We start from the raw sequence: 16,776 nt of genomic DNA, 5'->3' as shown, positions 1-16,776 counted from the left end.
CACGAGGCATAGCAAGCCCCTGATCAATGGTTTTCTCTGCACAGAGCTGGCACGACAGCTTCTCGCCCTGCTAAATGCAAGTTGAGGGAGGAGTGTCTCTAGCAGGCAGAGTGTGTGGGGGACAGGAGCCGAGAGAGAAAGGTTTATTTCACCACCTCCAGGACCTGAGCCCTACGCTGCCAACTAACCTGGGTTCCTGAAGGGTAAATTGCAGGAGCCAGAACCCAGGCTGCTTGCCACCGCCTGCTCCCCGGGCCTCATGGTGAGCACCCCCTCTGCTGCACAGAGCTGGTATGGCAGCCCCTCATCCTGCTGAATGCCTCCTTAGATTGGCTCAGCAGCCCTCTGGGGTGGGTGTCCAGCTCTGCGTGTTCCCGGTGAGCCGCACATTGCTGGGAAGACAGTCTAGGATCAGTTTAGGCTCTCTCTGTATTTGGCCTAAGACTCAGGAACTTCTAGGAAGCCAGGTACACATCTTAGCTCAGCTTCCTGGGCTGTGTGTCTGTAATAGGTCATGCACCTGCCAGTGACCTTGGGTGCCAAGAGGGGGCCACGTCAGTCTGGAAAAGCCCTGTTCTTGGCTGTACACAATTTTTTTCCCTGCAGCTCACATTCACTGTTAGTAACAATGGACGGTTTAAGGGAATCACAGTCACTCTCCTCTTGGTTTTTGGCCCAAACTAACCAGCAAGGCCAAACATCATTCCTGGAGAAGGAACCATCCGCCTCCCACACACCGAGTCTCTGTCCTGGTTTTCCAGTGACCAGTTTCCGGCTCATGCTAGTCTGCCCTTCTGTCTGGAAGGCTCTGATCCTGAATTTGGTCTGAGGCTTGACCATAGATCCTTTGCCATCCTCCACCATTCAGAGTTGCTATGAAACGAAGACAGTGCATGGGAAGTACCTGGCCTGCTGCAGAGGATCAGTCAATTCTGCTGATCCCCGTCCAGCCCAGAGGGCCGGCTGCAGGAGATGCTGGCTCAAGGGCTTGAGAATCCTTTCCCTCTCAGCCCCCGGGACGGGGCCTGGTCAGCCCTCCAAATGTTTCCTGGTCCCTGCTGGGGCCTGGCTCAGTGCTCGCGTTGGGCACAGGGTCAGATGTGAGAAGAGGATGGACAGGAGGCTGTTAGCTGTTCCTGACCCCTGGCCCTCTGCCTTGCAGGGTAAGACCGTGATCCAAGCGGAGATTGACGCTGCAGCGGAACTCATCGACTTCTTCCGGTTCAACGCCAAGTATGCGGTGGAACTGGAGGGGCAGCAGCCCATCAGCGTGCCCCCGAGCACCAACAGCACGGTGTACCGGGGTCTGGAGGTACCTGCAGGAGGCAGTGGGCGGACACACGGGGCAGCCCAACGCCGTGGGCTTGGCCTCACTGCTGCCTCCTTCCCCAGGGCTTCGTGGCGGCCATCTCGCCCTTTAACTTCACTGCAATAGGCGGCAACCTGGCAGGGGCACCGGCCCTGATGGTGAGATGTGGGCACAGGTGGGACAGCGGCAGCTGATTGTCCTCCTGGTCCCAGCAGACAGACAGAGGCCACCCTGAGCCCCTTGGGTCTCAGCCTAGTCATGGGGAGAGGCATAGAAGGTGGAGGCCGCTTGGGGCCGTGGGTAGGCTTTGGGACCAGAGACCCAGTTTGAATCCCAGCATCGTCCCTCTCTACCTGGGAGACCCTGGCAGTCCCCAAATTTCTCTGAGGCACAATTTCCTCATCTGCAAAGTGGAAATAATAGGAAAGCCTCCATGACTGGGTTGTGAGACTCAAATGAGACACATCCAGCAGCAGGCAGGGCTGGCCCGGAGGTGGCTGAGTGTTGGCGGCTCTGTTGATGACAATTACCGCTGACCTTCGGTGCTCACCACGTGCCTGCTGCTGTCAAGCGTGGCATGGAGATGATCTCATTTCATCCTCTCAGCAGCTCCGAGAGGGAGTTGTGACTCTGCCTCTTTGCCAGATGACAAAACTGAGACACGCAGCCGTGACTTACTTGGCAAGACTGAGTGACTAGTAAATAAATGATGGAGCAGAGAAGGATTTGGATGTAGAGTCTCTCTCGGGGTTGATGGTATTCAAGTCACTCCTCTGCCATTATCGGAGTGAGGGTGGCTGTTACTGGATGAAGTCTCTGGCCTATGGGGGAGACTCAGCCCAGCTCCCAGACAGCCTGGGCGGGAGAGGTCCACATAGTCATCGGGAACCCCGAGCCCCAGACAGGGGCGCTGGATGCTGATGCCGGGGTGTGTACTAGGGACATGCGTGGGAACATCCTCATGCATCTGTGCACAGACAAACACGGTACATGGCCAGGCATCCACGTGCCTGGCTGCTGCACATGCCTGGCCCAGGATGTGTGCTGAGAGAGCCCGTGTACACTTGCCCCGCCGCGCCCAGTGAGCACTCAGCGACTAGCACAAAGAACAGACCTGCCCAGGTGATGGCAGGACTGGTTGGTGCAGGCTGCTGGGGAAAGGGAGCCTTGGCCGGAGCATGGGGTAGATCAGGCCGTGCCGTGGTCTCCTTGGCAGGGACTTTTGGAGACGGGGCCAGACGCCTTGGAGGAGTGGGGTCCAGTAGGGGATGTCCTGGTTGGCACAGGGTCTGGTGGTTCCAGGTGAGGGACGACCATGCTGTAGGGTGGGGGTGGGGGTTGAGGGCTGGTGGCGCCATCCTCATGCATCACCAGAACACCTCCCGTGCAGGGCAACGTGGTCCTGTGGAAGCCCAGTGACACCGCCATGCTGGCCAGCTATGCCGTCTACCGCGTCCTCCGGGAGGCCGGCCTGCCCCCCAACATCATCCAGTTTGTGCCAGCGGATGGGCCTCTATTTGGGGACACTGTCACCAGCTCAGAGCACCTCTGTGGCATCAACTTCACAGGCAGTGTGCCGTAAGTCCCTGGGGATGCTGTAGGCTGGGGTGGCTAGGGGACGTTCACAGGCAACCCCGGTCACCTGCTGTCTGTGAACCCAGGGTCATACACTGACCCTACTCCTTTACTTGCTGTGTGGCTGTGAGTGAGCCACTTCACCTCTCTGAGCTTCCATTTCTTCATCTGTACACAGAGTGATTATCCTTAATTTGCAGAGTCATTGCAAGGATTAAACGTGTTAATGAACAGGAAAGAGCTTCGCAGGCTGGAAGTGCACCCTACGGCTGTGGGTGATATTGATTTCAGTGCTACCTCTGCTACTGGGGAGGACACAGGGGAGCATAGAATGAATTGGAGGAGTCAGGAAGGCTTCTTGAGGAGGTGGCATCTAAGCAGAGGAGTTGGCCAGGCAGAGGGGAAGAGGCAGGAGAAGAATATATATGTTGGGAGAGGGAACAGCACATACGATGTCGTCAAGGCAAAAACATGTGTTCTGGGGCATGGCCGGATCCTGTGTGGCTGGAGTGTGGAGTTTGGGGGCGACAGGGCAAGAGAGTGAGGGCGGGGCATGGTTCGAGTTGAGGTAGGGGAGGCAAGCTGCTACCTGATCTCGACCGTGCATGCACTCACTGGCTGAGCAGGTAATTTGGAGCTCACACTAAGGCCCAGTGGTGAACACACACCAGGGACAAGGTCCCAGCTCTCAGGCTGGAGGTGGCAGTGGGGGGTGGTTAGTCTGGTGACCATAAGATACTTAGGAGTCTGCAAAGGTGTCTGGCCTTTATCCTGAAGGTGATGGGAGCCATGGAAGGTATCAAGCAGGGAGAGTGGCTGAGTCAGAGTTCTGTGTCAGCAGAGATTGCAAGTCATGGCCCCCAAATTGTTTCTGGCAAGAGGCTCTACTTTTTTTGACTCCTAACAGTGATGGCCCAAGTTTGTATAATTGGGACAATTTCACAGATAAATCCAAATCTTGGCCTGTCTTGGTGCCCTGGATCTGGATGCTCTGATCTTGCATTTCCTGGTGGTACCACTGGCTGGAGTGGGTGCGCTGTGGCTCTCTGCATACCTGATCCACCCTGTTTCCTTTCCCTGCTGACTCCTCTGGGTCCCTGTGTTTGCACCCTCATCCTCAATGATCTCTCTGTGGCCTGACGCAGGAGACTAGCCAGGAGCTGTCGACCTCCAGGGAGGGGTGGGGGGGACTTGAACCAGGGGAGAGACGGGGGATGTGGAGAAGGGGGCAGGTTGAGGTGAGTAGGATGCAGGGAAGCACAGGGCCCATTGCCTGTCCTGGAGTTGGGGTTGGGGTGGGTGTGGGTGTGGGGATGAGGGGGGTAATCAGCGAGAATGTTCAAGATGGGCACCTGGAAGGGCGAGTGGGCTCAGGGGAAGATGAATCTCGTGTTGGTCACTTCAGGTGTTATCTGAGTGGACATGCCTGGAGGCAGCCAGAGACCTGGGTCTGCAGCTTGGGGTCCTTCTTACCTCCTCTTCCAGGCCCCAAGCTCTGCCACCCCCTTCCCTGCAGCTTTGCCGGGGGTGGGGGTGGGTGGTGGCAGCGTTAGAACTGCTGAGAAGGGCCGTTTTCCAAAAGGCCTGCTCCGGCAGCCACGGGCCCCGGGGCTCCCCGCCTATCAGCGGGTGGAGCGGGCCTGGCCCCCATTCTCCACGCTCTGATGAGCAGCGGGCTTAAAGGTGGGAAGGCCATAAATTAGTATTAGCTACTGTGTCGCTGGCTCCCGGGTGATTAGCATTTTTATTGTTTTGTGGTGCTGAGGTTGGTCACACTTGGAGCCTGGGGAGGAGGCGAGGCCCTCCAGGGTGGCAGCTTCGGATGTGGCCTGAGCTCCCTCTCCCAGGACTCTGCTTGGTTTGGCCTTTCAGGCCTGGGCGCTGGGCTTGGCAGGGATCCTTCGAAGACCACAGCGGGATCTGTCCCCTTCGAGATACCTGCAGTGTGCCCAGCATGTCTTAAGCACTTGCCTCACACTTGAACTCATCACAAAACAACCCTGCCAGGTCAGGATTGTTCTCCCTGCTTCCCAGATGAGGTGCAGAATTCGAGGCTCAGAGAGGTTAAGTAATGAACCCAGGATCACACAGTGCTGAGTGTCCTCCTGGCTCAGCGTGGACCTCCTCTGCACCATCTTGCTGCCTAGCCCCCTGTTGCCCCCTCCCTGTAGTCTTGGAATGTAGCCTGTTCCCAGCTGCCATCCCCGACTTGGCTCCCACCTCCTGCTGGGCTGCTCCCCACAGTGTTCCTCCCTGGGCTTTTCTGCCCCCTTCCTCTGGCCTGGCTCCCTGATCTCCACCCTTTCTCCTGTGGTTCCAGCACCTTCAAACACCTGTGGAAGCAGGTAGCCCAGAACCTGGACCGGTTCCGCACCTTCCCACGCCTGGCTGGAGGTAAGGCCTGCCTCACCTCCTCCTCCCCTGTGGCCCCAAGGACCCCTCCCCTGGCCATTATGAAAGAGGAGGGAGGTAGAGGGGATCCAGCCACGAGTCAGGTGGATGAACCATTTCAGGCACCAGCACTGCCCAATGGAACTTTTTGTGATGAGGGATGCGTCCAGGACCTTCACTCTCCAATACGCAGCCACCAGCCACACGAGGCCATGGAGTCCTTGAAGGGTGGCCTGTGTGACTGAGGAACTGCGTATCTAGTTTTCTTTCATTTTAATTAAGTTAAATCTTAGTAGCCACTCATGGCTGGTGGCTGCTGTGTCGGGCAGTGCAGCTCTAAGCTGAGGCAAGTGCAAATGCAGATACCAGAAGTGGGAATGAACTTGTATTTGAAGAAACAAAGCAAAGCCCGTGAGTAGGGAGGGAGGAAGGCTGGTAGGAGAATACGGGCTGAGAGGTAGTCATGGCTGGACCTTGTTGGCATATTAAAATTTTCCCACAAAGAAACCGTTTCATGGTCAAAGGAATTTGGCATGTGTGGTTTTAAAGCAAAATGGACTCCTCCCGTGCAGAACTTCTCAGAGCCTTGATTGCTCTAATATGCATGGCACATCTTCAAGGGCAAGGTCTGCCATGCAGTATTTCCCACACTCACTGGGCCATGGAACCCCGTTTCTGCAAAGACCCCATGGACCAAGTGTTTTGTGGAGCACATTTTGGGAATGTGCTGAGACATAGAGGGAGGAAGAGCTGCAGCTAGCACGTGACCAGCAGAGCTGGGACTGGTGGTTCAGCATGTTTCTCTGTGGGGTGAAGTAGGGCCCACCGGGGAGTCTGGACCCTGTTCCTGGACTGGTGGGAGCTCAGATGGGGGTGTCAGGGAAGGTGAACGCTCCTCAGGGTCAGCTGTGTGGCTTTCTGCTCTCAGAGCCTCCTTCCCTGCCTCCCTGAGGGGGAGAGGCGGCTGGTTACACTCTCCAACTTGGAGCAGGTGACTTTGTCTCTCTGTGCCTCAGTTTTCTTGGCTTGAAATTGGGGATAGTAATGGGAGGTTGTTGCGAGGCTTCGGTCGGATAAAGTGTAGAGTACTTCGTCCAGAGTTGGGCAGCTGTTAAGTGCTTCCAGCTGCTATTAGCTGCTGCTTCCCACATGGGGAGGAAACTGAGGCCAGGAGGGTGAAGTGACCTGCCTGAAGCTCCCTCCCACTGGGGAAACGGGGGAGTGGTTTCCAGCATGGGTGAGGAGGAGGGGCCCAGCCCTGGCAGCCGACATGGGGTGGGCTCCCCTGTCCCTCGTGGACAAGGGCTCAGGAGAACCTCACAAAAAGCCGTGCCCACTTCTGGGAATGGACTGGCTTTCGGGGGCCTTGGGTTCTCATCTGTCGTCTGCCGTTGTGTTGGGTAGTTTCAGTCTTCCCATTGGTGTAATGGGGCTGTTGGACCTGATCACCTCTGATGCCCTTCACCCCTCCCTGGGCCTCAGTTTCCTCGTCTGTGGAGTGGGAGAATAGGCCTGGCCCTCTGGGATGTTGGCCAGCGCTCGCTCTGAGCCTGCTCCTGCTCTGGTCTGCTCTGTGCTCGTGTTGGTCCCGGGCCATGGATGGCATAGGTGGTGCTTTGGGTCCCTAGGCAGCTGGGGGAGCCGGCTCCCCTGGTCATTTCCCCATCTCCGGCCCCTGTAGAGTGCGGCGGAAAGAACTTCCACTTTGTGCACTGCTCGGCCGACGTGGACAGTGTGGTGAGCGGGACCCTGCGCTCAGCCTTCGAGTACGGCGGTCAGAAGTGTTCCGCTTGCTCGCGTCTCTACGTGCCACACTCGCTGTGGCCGCAGATCAAAGGGCGGCTGCTGGAGGAGCACGGTCGGATCAAAGTGGGCGACGTGAGTGGCACCGTCACCCCCGCCGCGGCCCAGTGGGGGGCTGATGGGATTGGGTCCCCGGGAGGCTCCTCTGCAGCCAGGGCTGGGGTGTGTGGGGAGGGGCTCCCTTTGTCTCGGCCTGCAGCGGCTCATCTCTTCTGGCGTCTCCCATGCCTCCAGCCTGCAGAGGATTTTGGGACCTTCTTCTCTGCAGTGATTGATGCCAAGGTACGGGGTGGGAAGTGGGCATTCCTGGGGCGGGGAGGGGGGCAAGCCCTGGAGTGGGTGGGAGAGGGAGGAAGAGGATATGGGGGACCCTGACCCGGGGCATGACCCAGCCCCACTGCTTTGATCAAGGCAGCTCAGCAGCCGCACATACACCTCCAGTTTCAGAAAGGGTAGAATCAGCCGTAGCCAAGAAGAGCTCATCTCGTGGCCACCCTGGAACCAGGCTCAGCGAGCTCCTAATAGCATTTGCATGTGTGCATGTACACATGTGCTCATGAATGTGTTCATATAGGGCTCTGGGTGGCTACACATGTAGGTCTTTTTGCACATCCATTTGCACATAAGTACACACATGCGTATGTCAGTAAGTCCAGCCGCACGCATGTACATGTAGAAGGCATACAGATCCTTATATGCTTCAAGAGACATGTGACCATGCATATGCCTATATATGCATTGATTGATGTGTGTCTGTTTATACGGGAGTGCCCCTGTAGTACTAACACACGTACACATGCGTGTGTACACACATAGTGTGCGTGTCCGTCCTTGTCTCTGCTGTGGCTCAGCCAGACCCTGGCTTTTGCCCTTGGTGTCCCCCGCCCCTGCCCCTATTTCAGGAGTCGGGCCCTTCAGGGGCAGGTTTTTCGGGGTGAGTGTGTTGTGGGGGCTGCCGCAGGGATGCCTTCCCAGCCTCTTTGACCTCCCTCCCTGCCCACCCCAGTCCTTTGCCCGTATCAAGAAGTGGCTGGAGCACGCGCGCTCCTCGCCCAGCCTCACCATCCTGGCCGGGGGCAAGTGTGATGACTCCGTGGGCTACTTTGTGGAACCCTGCATCGTGGAAAGCAAGGACCCTCAGGAGCCCATCATGAAGGAGGTGACTGGGGCGGGCAGCCTGGGGTCCAGAGGAGGACAGTCCCACTGGAGCACAGCACACACACAGTTCTCCTGGAGACATTCTCCTGTTTCACAGATGAGGCCCTAAAGGGAGACCCTAAAAGGGAATGCCTCCTACCAGGAGAGGGTGGAACCAGGTTTTGAGCTCAGGCTGCCTGACTCCAAATCCAGGGCAGTGTCCTTGGCTCTGGCTGGGTCTGAGCACTTCCACGACCCACAGCAGCCACGGCTACCGCAGTCATAATGGCTGACATTGATAGACTTACTGTGGGGCCAGCCGTGGCTGAACACTTGGCTGAGATGAGGTGGTTGTTACTGTTCCCATTTTACAGATGAGAAACTGAGGTCAAGGCACTTGTCCAAGTTGGCAGTGCAGGGCTGGAGTCTGCCTGTGAAGATCTTCCCCCAGCCCCTTGGTAGCAGAGGGAACCATGAACCCTTCTGGAGGGAATGGTATCTCTGGGCAACTCTCATGCCAGCTGCTGCTGGAAGCCTCTGGGACCTGGACCCTTTGTTCTCCGGGTGTGGGTTTGGCAGGGAGAGCCAGGAAATGTTTGCATTTTTTGCCGGCTTGCGGTGAGATGGACAGGGCAGGGAGCTGGGCACGTTGCTGTCCTGGAGGGAACCCAGGAGGAGATGGCATCTGACCCTTCTTGCAGACACCGAAGTGTAGACTGAGGCCCAGAGACTGGGGAGAGGGGATTCAGAGCAGGGGCACTGGGAGGGCTCAGGGCCCTGGTCCCGTGGAGGGCCTGACACTGGGGCATCTCTGCTAGGAGATCTTCGGGCCTGTACTGACTGTGTACGTCTACCCGGATGACAAGTACAAGGAGACACTGCAGCTGGTTGACAGCACCACCAGTTATGGCCTCACGGGGGCAGTGTTCTCCCAGGATAAGTGAGTGGCCAGGCCGCAGCCCAGGTGCTGTGCTCTGGGTGTCCTGTCCCTGTCGGCCCTTGTCCCATCCCCACCTCCTGGACGTGGCTCCCAGTAATAATGCCGCCACTACCTTCTCTCTGTCCCCTCCCCTCAGCCCAGGCAGGCAGCCAGGGCTCCCCACATGGGCCCACAGCAGCAGGCTCTTTGTTGCCAGTACTGGTGGTGCCAGTGCCAGGGTGCCACTGGGGACCAGTGAATCTGAACCTCTAGGGGCAGGGCCAGGAATTGGTGCCTTTGACCGGCTCTGCAGGATCTGGTGGGGCCACACTGAGCGAGGCGATTGTCCCATGCTGCAGAGCAGGGCAGGCCAGGGGCTGCAGAGGCAGGATTCGAACCTGGGTCCCATAAGGCTAAACTTGAGGCTTCGCTTCTTCTTTCCTCCACGTCACTGGTTGCCCCCGTGTCTGCCTCTGTGAGCGAGTGGAGGTGAACTTGGAGAGGGAGGAAGGGTGGGGGCCTGGGAGCTAGAGGGCCCCCTGCTCCTGAGGGACAGGAACATTGGACCAGGACAGGCCACTCCCTTGAACTTCGCAGTAGCCCTGCGATGAGGTGTGCCAAGCCCCTCCCCAGAGGAGGAAGCTGGGCTCAGAGACTGGGTAACCTGACTGAAGGCCCACAGCCAACAGCTGGCCAGCATCCCTCATCCCCGACTCGGCCTCGTGCTGAACCTGGAAAGCCAGTGTGGGCTGGAACAGGGGTGTTGAGGCTGGAGCTGGGGCTGGAGGGCAGATGAGCTGGTTGCTCTGTCACCACTGCCCTGCTTTGTAGGGACGTCGTGCAGGAGGCCACAAAGGTGCTAAGGAATGCTGCCGGCAACTTCTACATCAACGACAAGTCCACCGGCTCGGTGGTGGGCCAGCAGCCCTTTCGGGGGGGCCCGAGCCTCTGGTGAGTGGGTCCCCCTTCCCACAGGGGAGCTGAGTTCCTGGTGGGAGACCCTCAGTGCTGCGTCTCGAGGGGCTTCAGAGTAACAGGAAGGATACCATTTACTGAGCGCTGATTGTGGGCCAAGCAAGTGCGCTAGCTCAGGGTCCTTTCAGCGCACTTGTGAGCAAAGGGACTACTCTTCCCATTTTACAGAGGAGGAAACTGAGGCTCGAGGCCACATGGCCCTGGTGGGGTTGTAACTTTGGTTCCAGCAACCGTGTTTCCTGCACCGTAGCCAGTGTCCCTTAAGTCCAACCAGCTCTACTTCACAGTGGGAAACTGAGGCTCAGAAGGAGCAACGGCTTGCCAAAGGTGACTGCTCCTGAGTGGCAGAGCCAGGGCTGAACCCTGGCATGCTGGGGTTTCCCATACCAACCAGTTCTCCAGTTCTTGGTGGACGCTGGCTGGGCGTCCTACAGTTTAACTTGATGCTAACTGCCTGGGGTTAGTGCAGACCCCATAGGTTAAGAACTCAGTCCCATAAGACTGACTCCCCAACTTCAGATGCCAGTCGCGAGTACTGGGACCCCAGGTTAGCCACACCTTGTCTGACTTGGCGACACATCAGAAGTTCCCACTTCAGTGTTGATACTTTGTTAGAACGGCTTACGGAACCCAGGGGAAGCATACTTACTATTACCCGTGTATTGCAGAGGGGATTTTAAAGGATACAGATGAACAGCCAGACGCGCAGACACATAGGGCAAAGACTGGAAGGGTCCCCAGCATGGGTACCTCCGTTACTCTGGAGTTTGGGGCTGTGCCACCCCCTTGGCACGTGGACGTGTTCACCAATCTGGAAGCTCTCCTGACCCTGTCCTTTTAGGTTTTTATGGAGGCTTCATTACACAGGCATGATTGATTCAATCATCGGCCATCGGGGTCGACTCAACCTCCAACCTCTCTGCCCTCCCTGGGCTGAAGGTTCCAAGCCTCTAATCACAGGGTTGGTTCCTTTGCCAATCAGCGCCATCCTGCAAGAGCCCTCATTAGCATAAACTCGTGTGATTAGAAGGGGCTTGTTATGAATAACCCCCATCACTCAGGAAATTCCAAGAGCTTTAGGAGCTCTGGCTAGGAACCAGGGATGAAGGCTAGACATGTACTTCTTATGGCACCCCAGGACCGTGCCAGGTCCCTGCCTCTCAGTCCAGTGCCCTCTCCATGCTGCACCCTGCCTCTTAGACATGGTAGCATCCCAGCAAGGATGCCAGGCTGGGTGCGATGTGGAGAGAACAACGGAGGCTTCCCCGCAGACTGGAGACTGGAGACAGGGGCTCCTGTCCATCCCTCTGGCTCTTCTGCATGCCCCAAGCTTGGCAGCAGACCCGCTGCTATCCGCCCGCGCCGCTGGCCCGTTGATTCCATCATCTCCTCCCTTCCCCTTCTGTCCAGGCTGTTGTGTCTTTTCGGAGAAAAACAGAAGTGTCTTTTCTGCAGGAACCAATGACAAGCCAGGGGGCCCACACTACATCCTCCGCTGGACGTCGCCCCAGGTCATCAAGGAGACACATAAGCCCCTGGGGGACTGGAGCTACGCGTACATGCAGTGAGCCCTGCTCGGACTCCACCGTCCTGCTGTCTGTCTGTCCAGGCAGCCGACCTCACTGCACAGACCCCGCTCCAGCCCCTCCACCCCTTCTTCATGCACAGCTGCCTTTCTAGAATCCAGGCTTGACCTCCTTCCTACCACCGTATTCTGGCCTCTCCCACGCCTCAGGCTCTGGTTTGAGACCGTGCTGGGGAGGAACAGGGCCACTACCCCTTATCCCACTGGCCATGTGGGAGGTATGATGGTGGTGCCTGGCAGGTTCTCTCTCTCCCCTCCACTGGGCCCAGTGGCTCAGGGACCCGGGGGAAGGAGATGGAGCGGCTCTCGGGATTCTTTGGGGAAATGGAGACCATGCTGGGCCCCTTGGCAAACCTCACCACTCACAGAGGCTCCTGGCCTTGATCCCTGCCCCTCCAGGTGTCCAGAGTAAAGTGTAACTCAGGTTGACCTGTGGGGCACAGGGGGTACCAGCTGGCCTTACCCTCTCTGGTCTGGGCTGTCTACCTTCCTCACTGTATCTTTGCCCAGACCCACGTGGGCCAGTAGGCCCCTGTACCCAGCCATACACCTTAGATGCCGGCATGCCTTTCTCCAGCTGCCTGTGTTCGGCCGAGGCCCATGTGATTCCTGGTCTGCGCCACGTGGCGGGGCTGGGGGGCCGCTGGAGGCCACCTGCCAAGGCATGGGATGGGCCATGATTCTGGAAAACCCTGGATGGGCCTTCGTCCTATGTCAGCCTTCCCTCGGATCCTCAGGCCCTACCTCCAGAGACCTCCACTCCTAGAGCCAGTCTCAGGGTCTGGGATTTCCCTGCAGGAGCTCAGCCACCACCATGCCATGGTGACACAGGCCGAGGCAGACATTGCCCCTCCCTTCTCCCAGTCCCCAGAGGCCTGGCCTTGGGTTCCTCAGCCTGGGCTGAGGACGTTGCCTGTAGAATCCTCCTCCTCTGCGTGGGAGTGGCTCTGTGTGGACCAGTCCCTCACTGGCCCATTCTTTTTTTGACACAGCCAATCTGTGACCACGATTCCTTCTACAGATGCCTGCTGCTTGGATTCTGAGTGGTCAGGGATCCATAAAGCATGACTTTCAAGGACGGTTTTTAGGGCACTGTGAAAGTGTTGGGACTTCCTCCAGGATGCCTGCATGGGACCCCCCCTGGAGCTGGTGTGGCCGTTCCCCAAGTGCCACCGGCTCATGGATGGGGGTGGGCACCGGTGCCACCTGGGCTGGCTGTGGGTTCTGTGTCCTTCCAGGATCTGTGTCATTTCCCATGAGGGGCCAGGGCAGGTGGCTGGGGGGACACAGGCTGGAGTGTTCTCCATTCTACTGGTTCTACACTGTGAGGTGGCAATGGGATTTGCTCTGATGCCACCCAATAAAATACCTGTTACTTAATCAAAGAGGTTGGTGGTCTTTCTGGAGGGGATGGTGGTGGCAGCCAACATCTTTTAAATCTGGTGGCATTGCCAGTGTGTCAGCCGGTCACGGGCACAGTGCTCTCTGACCTCTCTGACCTTCTATCCCTTCATCCATAAGATGGGGTAAGCGCCCCCTCCCCCTGCCATGGGTCATCATGAGAATTGAATGAGTTAATATATACACATGCTTAGAATAGTGCCAGACACATAATGATTCAAAAATATTACCCATAAGGCTGGGTGCGGTGGCTGATGCCTGTAATGCCAGCACTATGGGAGGCTGAGATGGGCGGATCACTTGAGGCCTGGAGTTTGAGACCAGCCTGGCCAACATGGTGAAACCCTATCTCTACTAAAAATAAAAAAAAAAAAAAACAGGCATGGCGGTATGCACCTGTGATCCCAGCTACTTGGGGAGGCTGAGGCAGGAGAGTCACTTGAACCTGGGAAGCAGAGGTTGTGGTGAGCTGAGATCACGCCACTGCACTCCAGCCTGGGTGACAAAGCAAGACTCTGCCTCAAAAAAAAAAAAAAAAAAAAAAAAAAAAAGTTACCCTTTACCCATTTTCATTGTAAGAACCACTATCCTGTGTTGTGATGGTTAATTTTATGTGTCAATTTGGCTGGGCATGGTGCCCAGGTATTCGGTCAAACATTCTGGGTGTTTCTGTGAAGGTGTATTTGGATGAGATTAACATTTAAACCAGTGGAGTTTTAAAAGTAAAAAGCAAGGCAGATGACCCTTCATCCTGTGGGTGGGCGTGGTCTCATCAGCTGAGGGTCTTAATAGAGTGAAGCAGGAGCTCTCCACGCAGGAGGGAATTCTGCCAGCAGATTACCCTCGCACTGAATTGCTGCAGCTCTTTCCCGGGCCTCCAGCCTGCTGGGCTGCCGTGCAGATTTTGGACTTAGTAAGCCTCCATAATCGCATGAGCCAATTCTTAAAACCTCTGTCTTGCTCCTGTGTCTCTGGAGGACCCTGATGAATATGTGTGCCGAAGCCCCAGGGTATGTCTCCTTACAACAGCCTTTGGAAGGAAATTCTGCCACATTGCCATTTTGGAGAGAAGGAAATTTAGGTACAGAGGTCAGGGGACTTCCTGGGGGTATGGTAGTGCTGAGACATAAACCCTGGTCTGTCTGATTCCACAGTCGTCCGTTCTCTCTCCTTCACCCAGATGTCCACGGCTAGTGCTGAGCTGTCTTGGAAAGACACACTCAGCTGGCCAAACGATGACTGAGAGGAGCCACTGTGGCCAGTTAGCTTGAGCCCAGGGCTGTGGGCCACCAGGCAGGCCAGGTGACTTGTGGAGGGGCGGAAACGTGTGACCTGGCCTGTCCCCACCTGCCCATGATGTAAAAGGGGCTGTTTTGTAAACCACAGTGACACCTCCAGGGACAATAGGCAATACCCAGAGTGCCCTAGGCTGGAGTACAGAAGGGAAGGGTGGCAACTGCATTTATAGTCATGGGACTGGCAGGCTGTGAATGGGTTTGAACCGTTGGTGTGACTTGCTCAAGATCACACTGAGACAGACTTGGCTAATTACTAAATGCTTTACCTACCTGGTTGCTTAGAGCCTTGGCGGTGACCTTACCAGGTAACTGTGGCAGGACCCATGGAGGTCGGAGGCGGGATAATTAGCACAAGCTCATGCAGCTGGTTAGGATGAAGGCTGGGGCTTGCACTCGGGTCTGTGGGTGCCCATAGCTCATGCTCCTAGCCACCTGCTCCACTGGGCCCCTGACTTCCAAGCTCCTCCTCTCCCACTGTTATTTTATCTAACCTTCCCCAACCTGCCGCCTTTGCCTCCTTTTGAACTAGGGGTGACTCAAAGCTGTTGCTTACCCTGTTCTCACTCCTCTCCCTCATCCCCTAGACTTGGAGCTAGTGGCTCTTGAGGGCCCAGTGACTGCTTGGGGAACTGAGGCCTCTTTGCATGGTCACCACAGTAAGTCCCTGTGTCTGCGGTGGCCCAAGAAGCCCCTTCATTTCCCTGCTGTGGCCAGGGCCAGGGCCTGGAGCATGAACCATTTGACTGAGGCCGGATGTCCCTGCCACCACTGTCCCACGGGCCGCCAGTGGAGCATGCCCTCTAAGGAAATGAGGGGCCACCTGTGCTGGCTGCAGGCCACCACGCTGACCTGGAGCTCCCGGGGGGTGGGGGTCAGGGGAAACGGCAGGAGGCAGACCCACCCTCTGCAGAGAGTTTTCATTTTCACTAGTTCATCTCCCCGAATTCATCGTCTTATTTCCTGGGTGTTCTGTTTAGGGGCCAGATTAGTGAATAATAAAAGCCACCGTTGTTTGAACACAGGCTGTGTGCCAGGCATTGGGCTAAATGCTTCGGACATCATGGCCTCGGATCCTCACGGCAATCTCATAAAGTAGGTGCTGTTGCTTCCATTTTACAAAGGAGGAAACTGTGGCACCGATGGGTTAAGTAACTAACATGCCTATAGGAAATGAGCAGACTGGGTTTCAGTCCCACACCTCTGACTCCTAAGCCCCTGGCCATTACCACCACCGCACGGTGCCCTGGAGCTGGACAGGCGCTGGGCTCAAATCCCACCCTTAGCCCCTGGTTCCTGTGCCTTGACCTCCCAGCTTCAGACTCCTCCAGGAGCTGAGGACCAAATGAAATACTTAAAAACAAAACGCTGCATCCCATGGCCTGCCAGGGCGAGGTGCCCAATCAATGTGAACTTTTAATTTTCAACCTCAACACTTCTTCATCCTAGATAGGTATGTTTCCAGGAAAGAGGAGAAGCCAGATTTAAATGAGCACCTATTAATAGGTCAATTGTTCCTATGAATTCCCTTGGACCACCTGGCCTGTGAGATAGTATTTTAGCCCCATTTCACGGGTGAGGACTGAGGCTTACAGAGGTGAAGAGAGACCTGCTTAGTAAGGGACAGAGAAGAACAGAACTTGTTTCTGATGACCATACCATCAACCCCTTGTCCTCATCCCCCACAGGAATCCATCCTTCTGGGTGGTCTGTGCATGGGTGGGAGGCGGCATTGCTGCTGTCATGGCTCTGAACACAACCAGCCAGCCTTATCCTTCTGTGTCCGGGGGGCTGCCAGCCCCCTGGATGATGGAGCAGGTACCACATGCCCCTCAGGCACCCAAGGTAGAGCAAAAAGCTGTTCCAGGCCTCTGCCATGCTTTCCCTCAGCCCTATGTGCCCAGGCAGCTGCCCTCTTTCCCTGAGCGTCTGGTCCATAGAGGTTGGAGGGAGCTGACGTTCTGTTGGGCACCTGCTCCGGGATGTGCATCGGGGCAGGCATCGCTGGACGGAGAGTGAGGCTCAGCGAGGGAAATGCCCAGAAGAGGCCACGCAGCAAGTGGCAGAGCCAGAACTGGAACCCCAGTGAGTCAGATTAGAGTCTTAGTTGACAGTCAGAGAGTCATAGACCCTAGCCTTTCACTAGGGCTGAAATTGAGGGCACGCCTGTAACCCCAGCACTTTGGGAAGCTGAGGCGGGAGGATCACTTGAGGTTGAGGGTTCGAGACCAGCCTGGCCAACACGGTGAAACCCCGTGTCTACTAAAAACACAAAAATTAACCGGGCGTGGTGGTGGGCACCTGTAATCCCAGCTACAGAGGAGGCTGAGGCAGGAGAATCGCTTGAATCTGGGAGACGGAGGTTGCAGTGAGCTGAGATCGTGCC

General features: G+C 56.7%; 1 protein-coding gene across 1 annotated transcript in view; it reads left to right on the top strand.

The window, feature by feature from the left end:
- Positions 1-13,074, top strand: part of ALDH4A1 (aldehyde dehydrogenase 4 family member A1) — a 32,040-nt gene extending 18,966 nt beyond the window's left edge. Inside the window, 11 exon segments of the mRNA XM_050791638.1 lie at positions 1,163-1,312; positions 1,393-1,467; positions 2,700-2,887; positions 5,205-5,278; positions 6,957-7,153; positions 7,313-7,360; positions 8,085-8,237; positions 9,034-9,155; positions 9,966-10,059; positions 10,061-10,085; positions 11,565-13,074. Coding sequence (XP_050647595.1) covers positions 1,163-1,312; positions 1,393-1,467; positions 2,700-2,887; positions 5,205-5,278; positions 6,957-7,153; positions 7,313-7,360; positions 8,085-8,237; positions 9,034-9,155; positions 9,966-10,059; positions 10,061-10,085; positions 11,565-11,677 — 1,239 coding nt within the window. The 3' untranslated portion in view covers positions 11,678-13,074.
- The last annotated feature ends 3,702 nt before the right edge of the window (positions 13,075-16,776 follow it).

Source organism: Macaca thibetana, chromosome 1 (genome assembly GCF_024542745.1).
Source record: "Macaca thibetana thibetana isolate TM-01 chromosome 1, ASM2454274v1, whole genome shotgun sequence".
In the NCBI taxonomy this organism is placed as follows: domain Eukaryota; kingdom Metazoa; phylum Chordata; class Mammalia; order Primates; family Cercopithecidae; genus Macaca; species Macaca thibetana.
The sequence above is the reverse complement of the archived record's forward strand: the minus strand, read 5'-3'. Positions and strand labels throughout refer to the sequence as shown.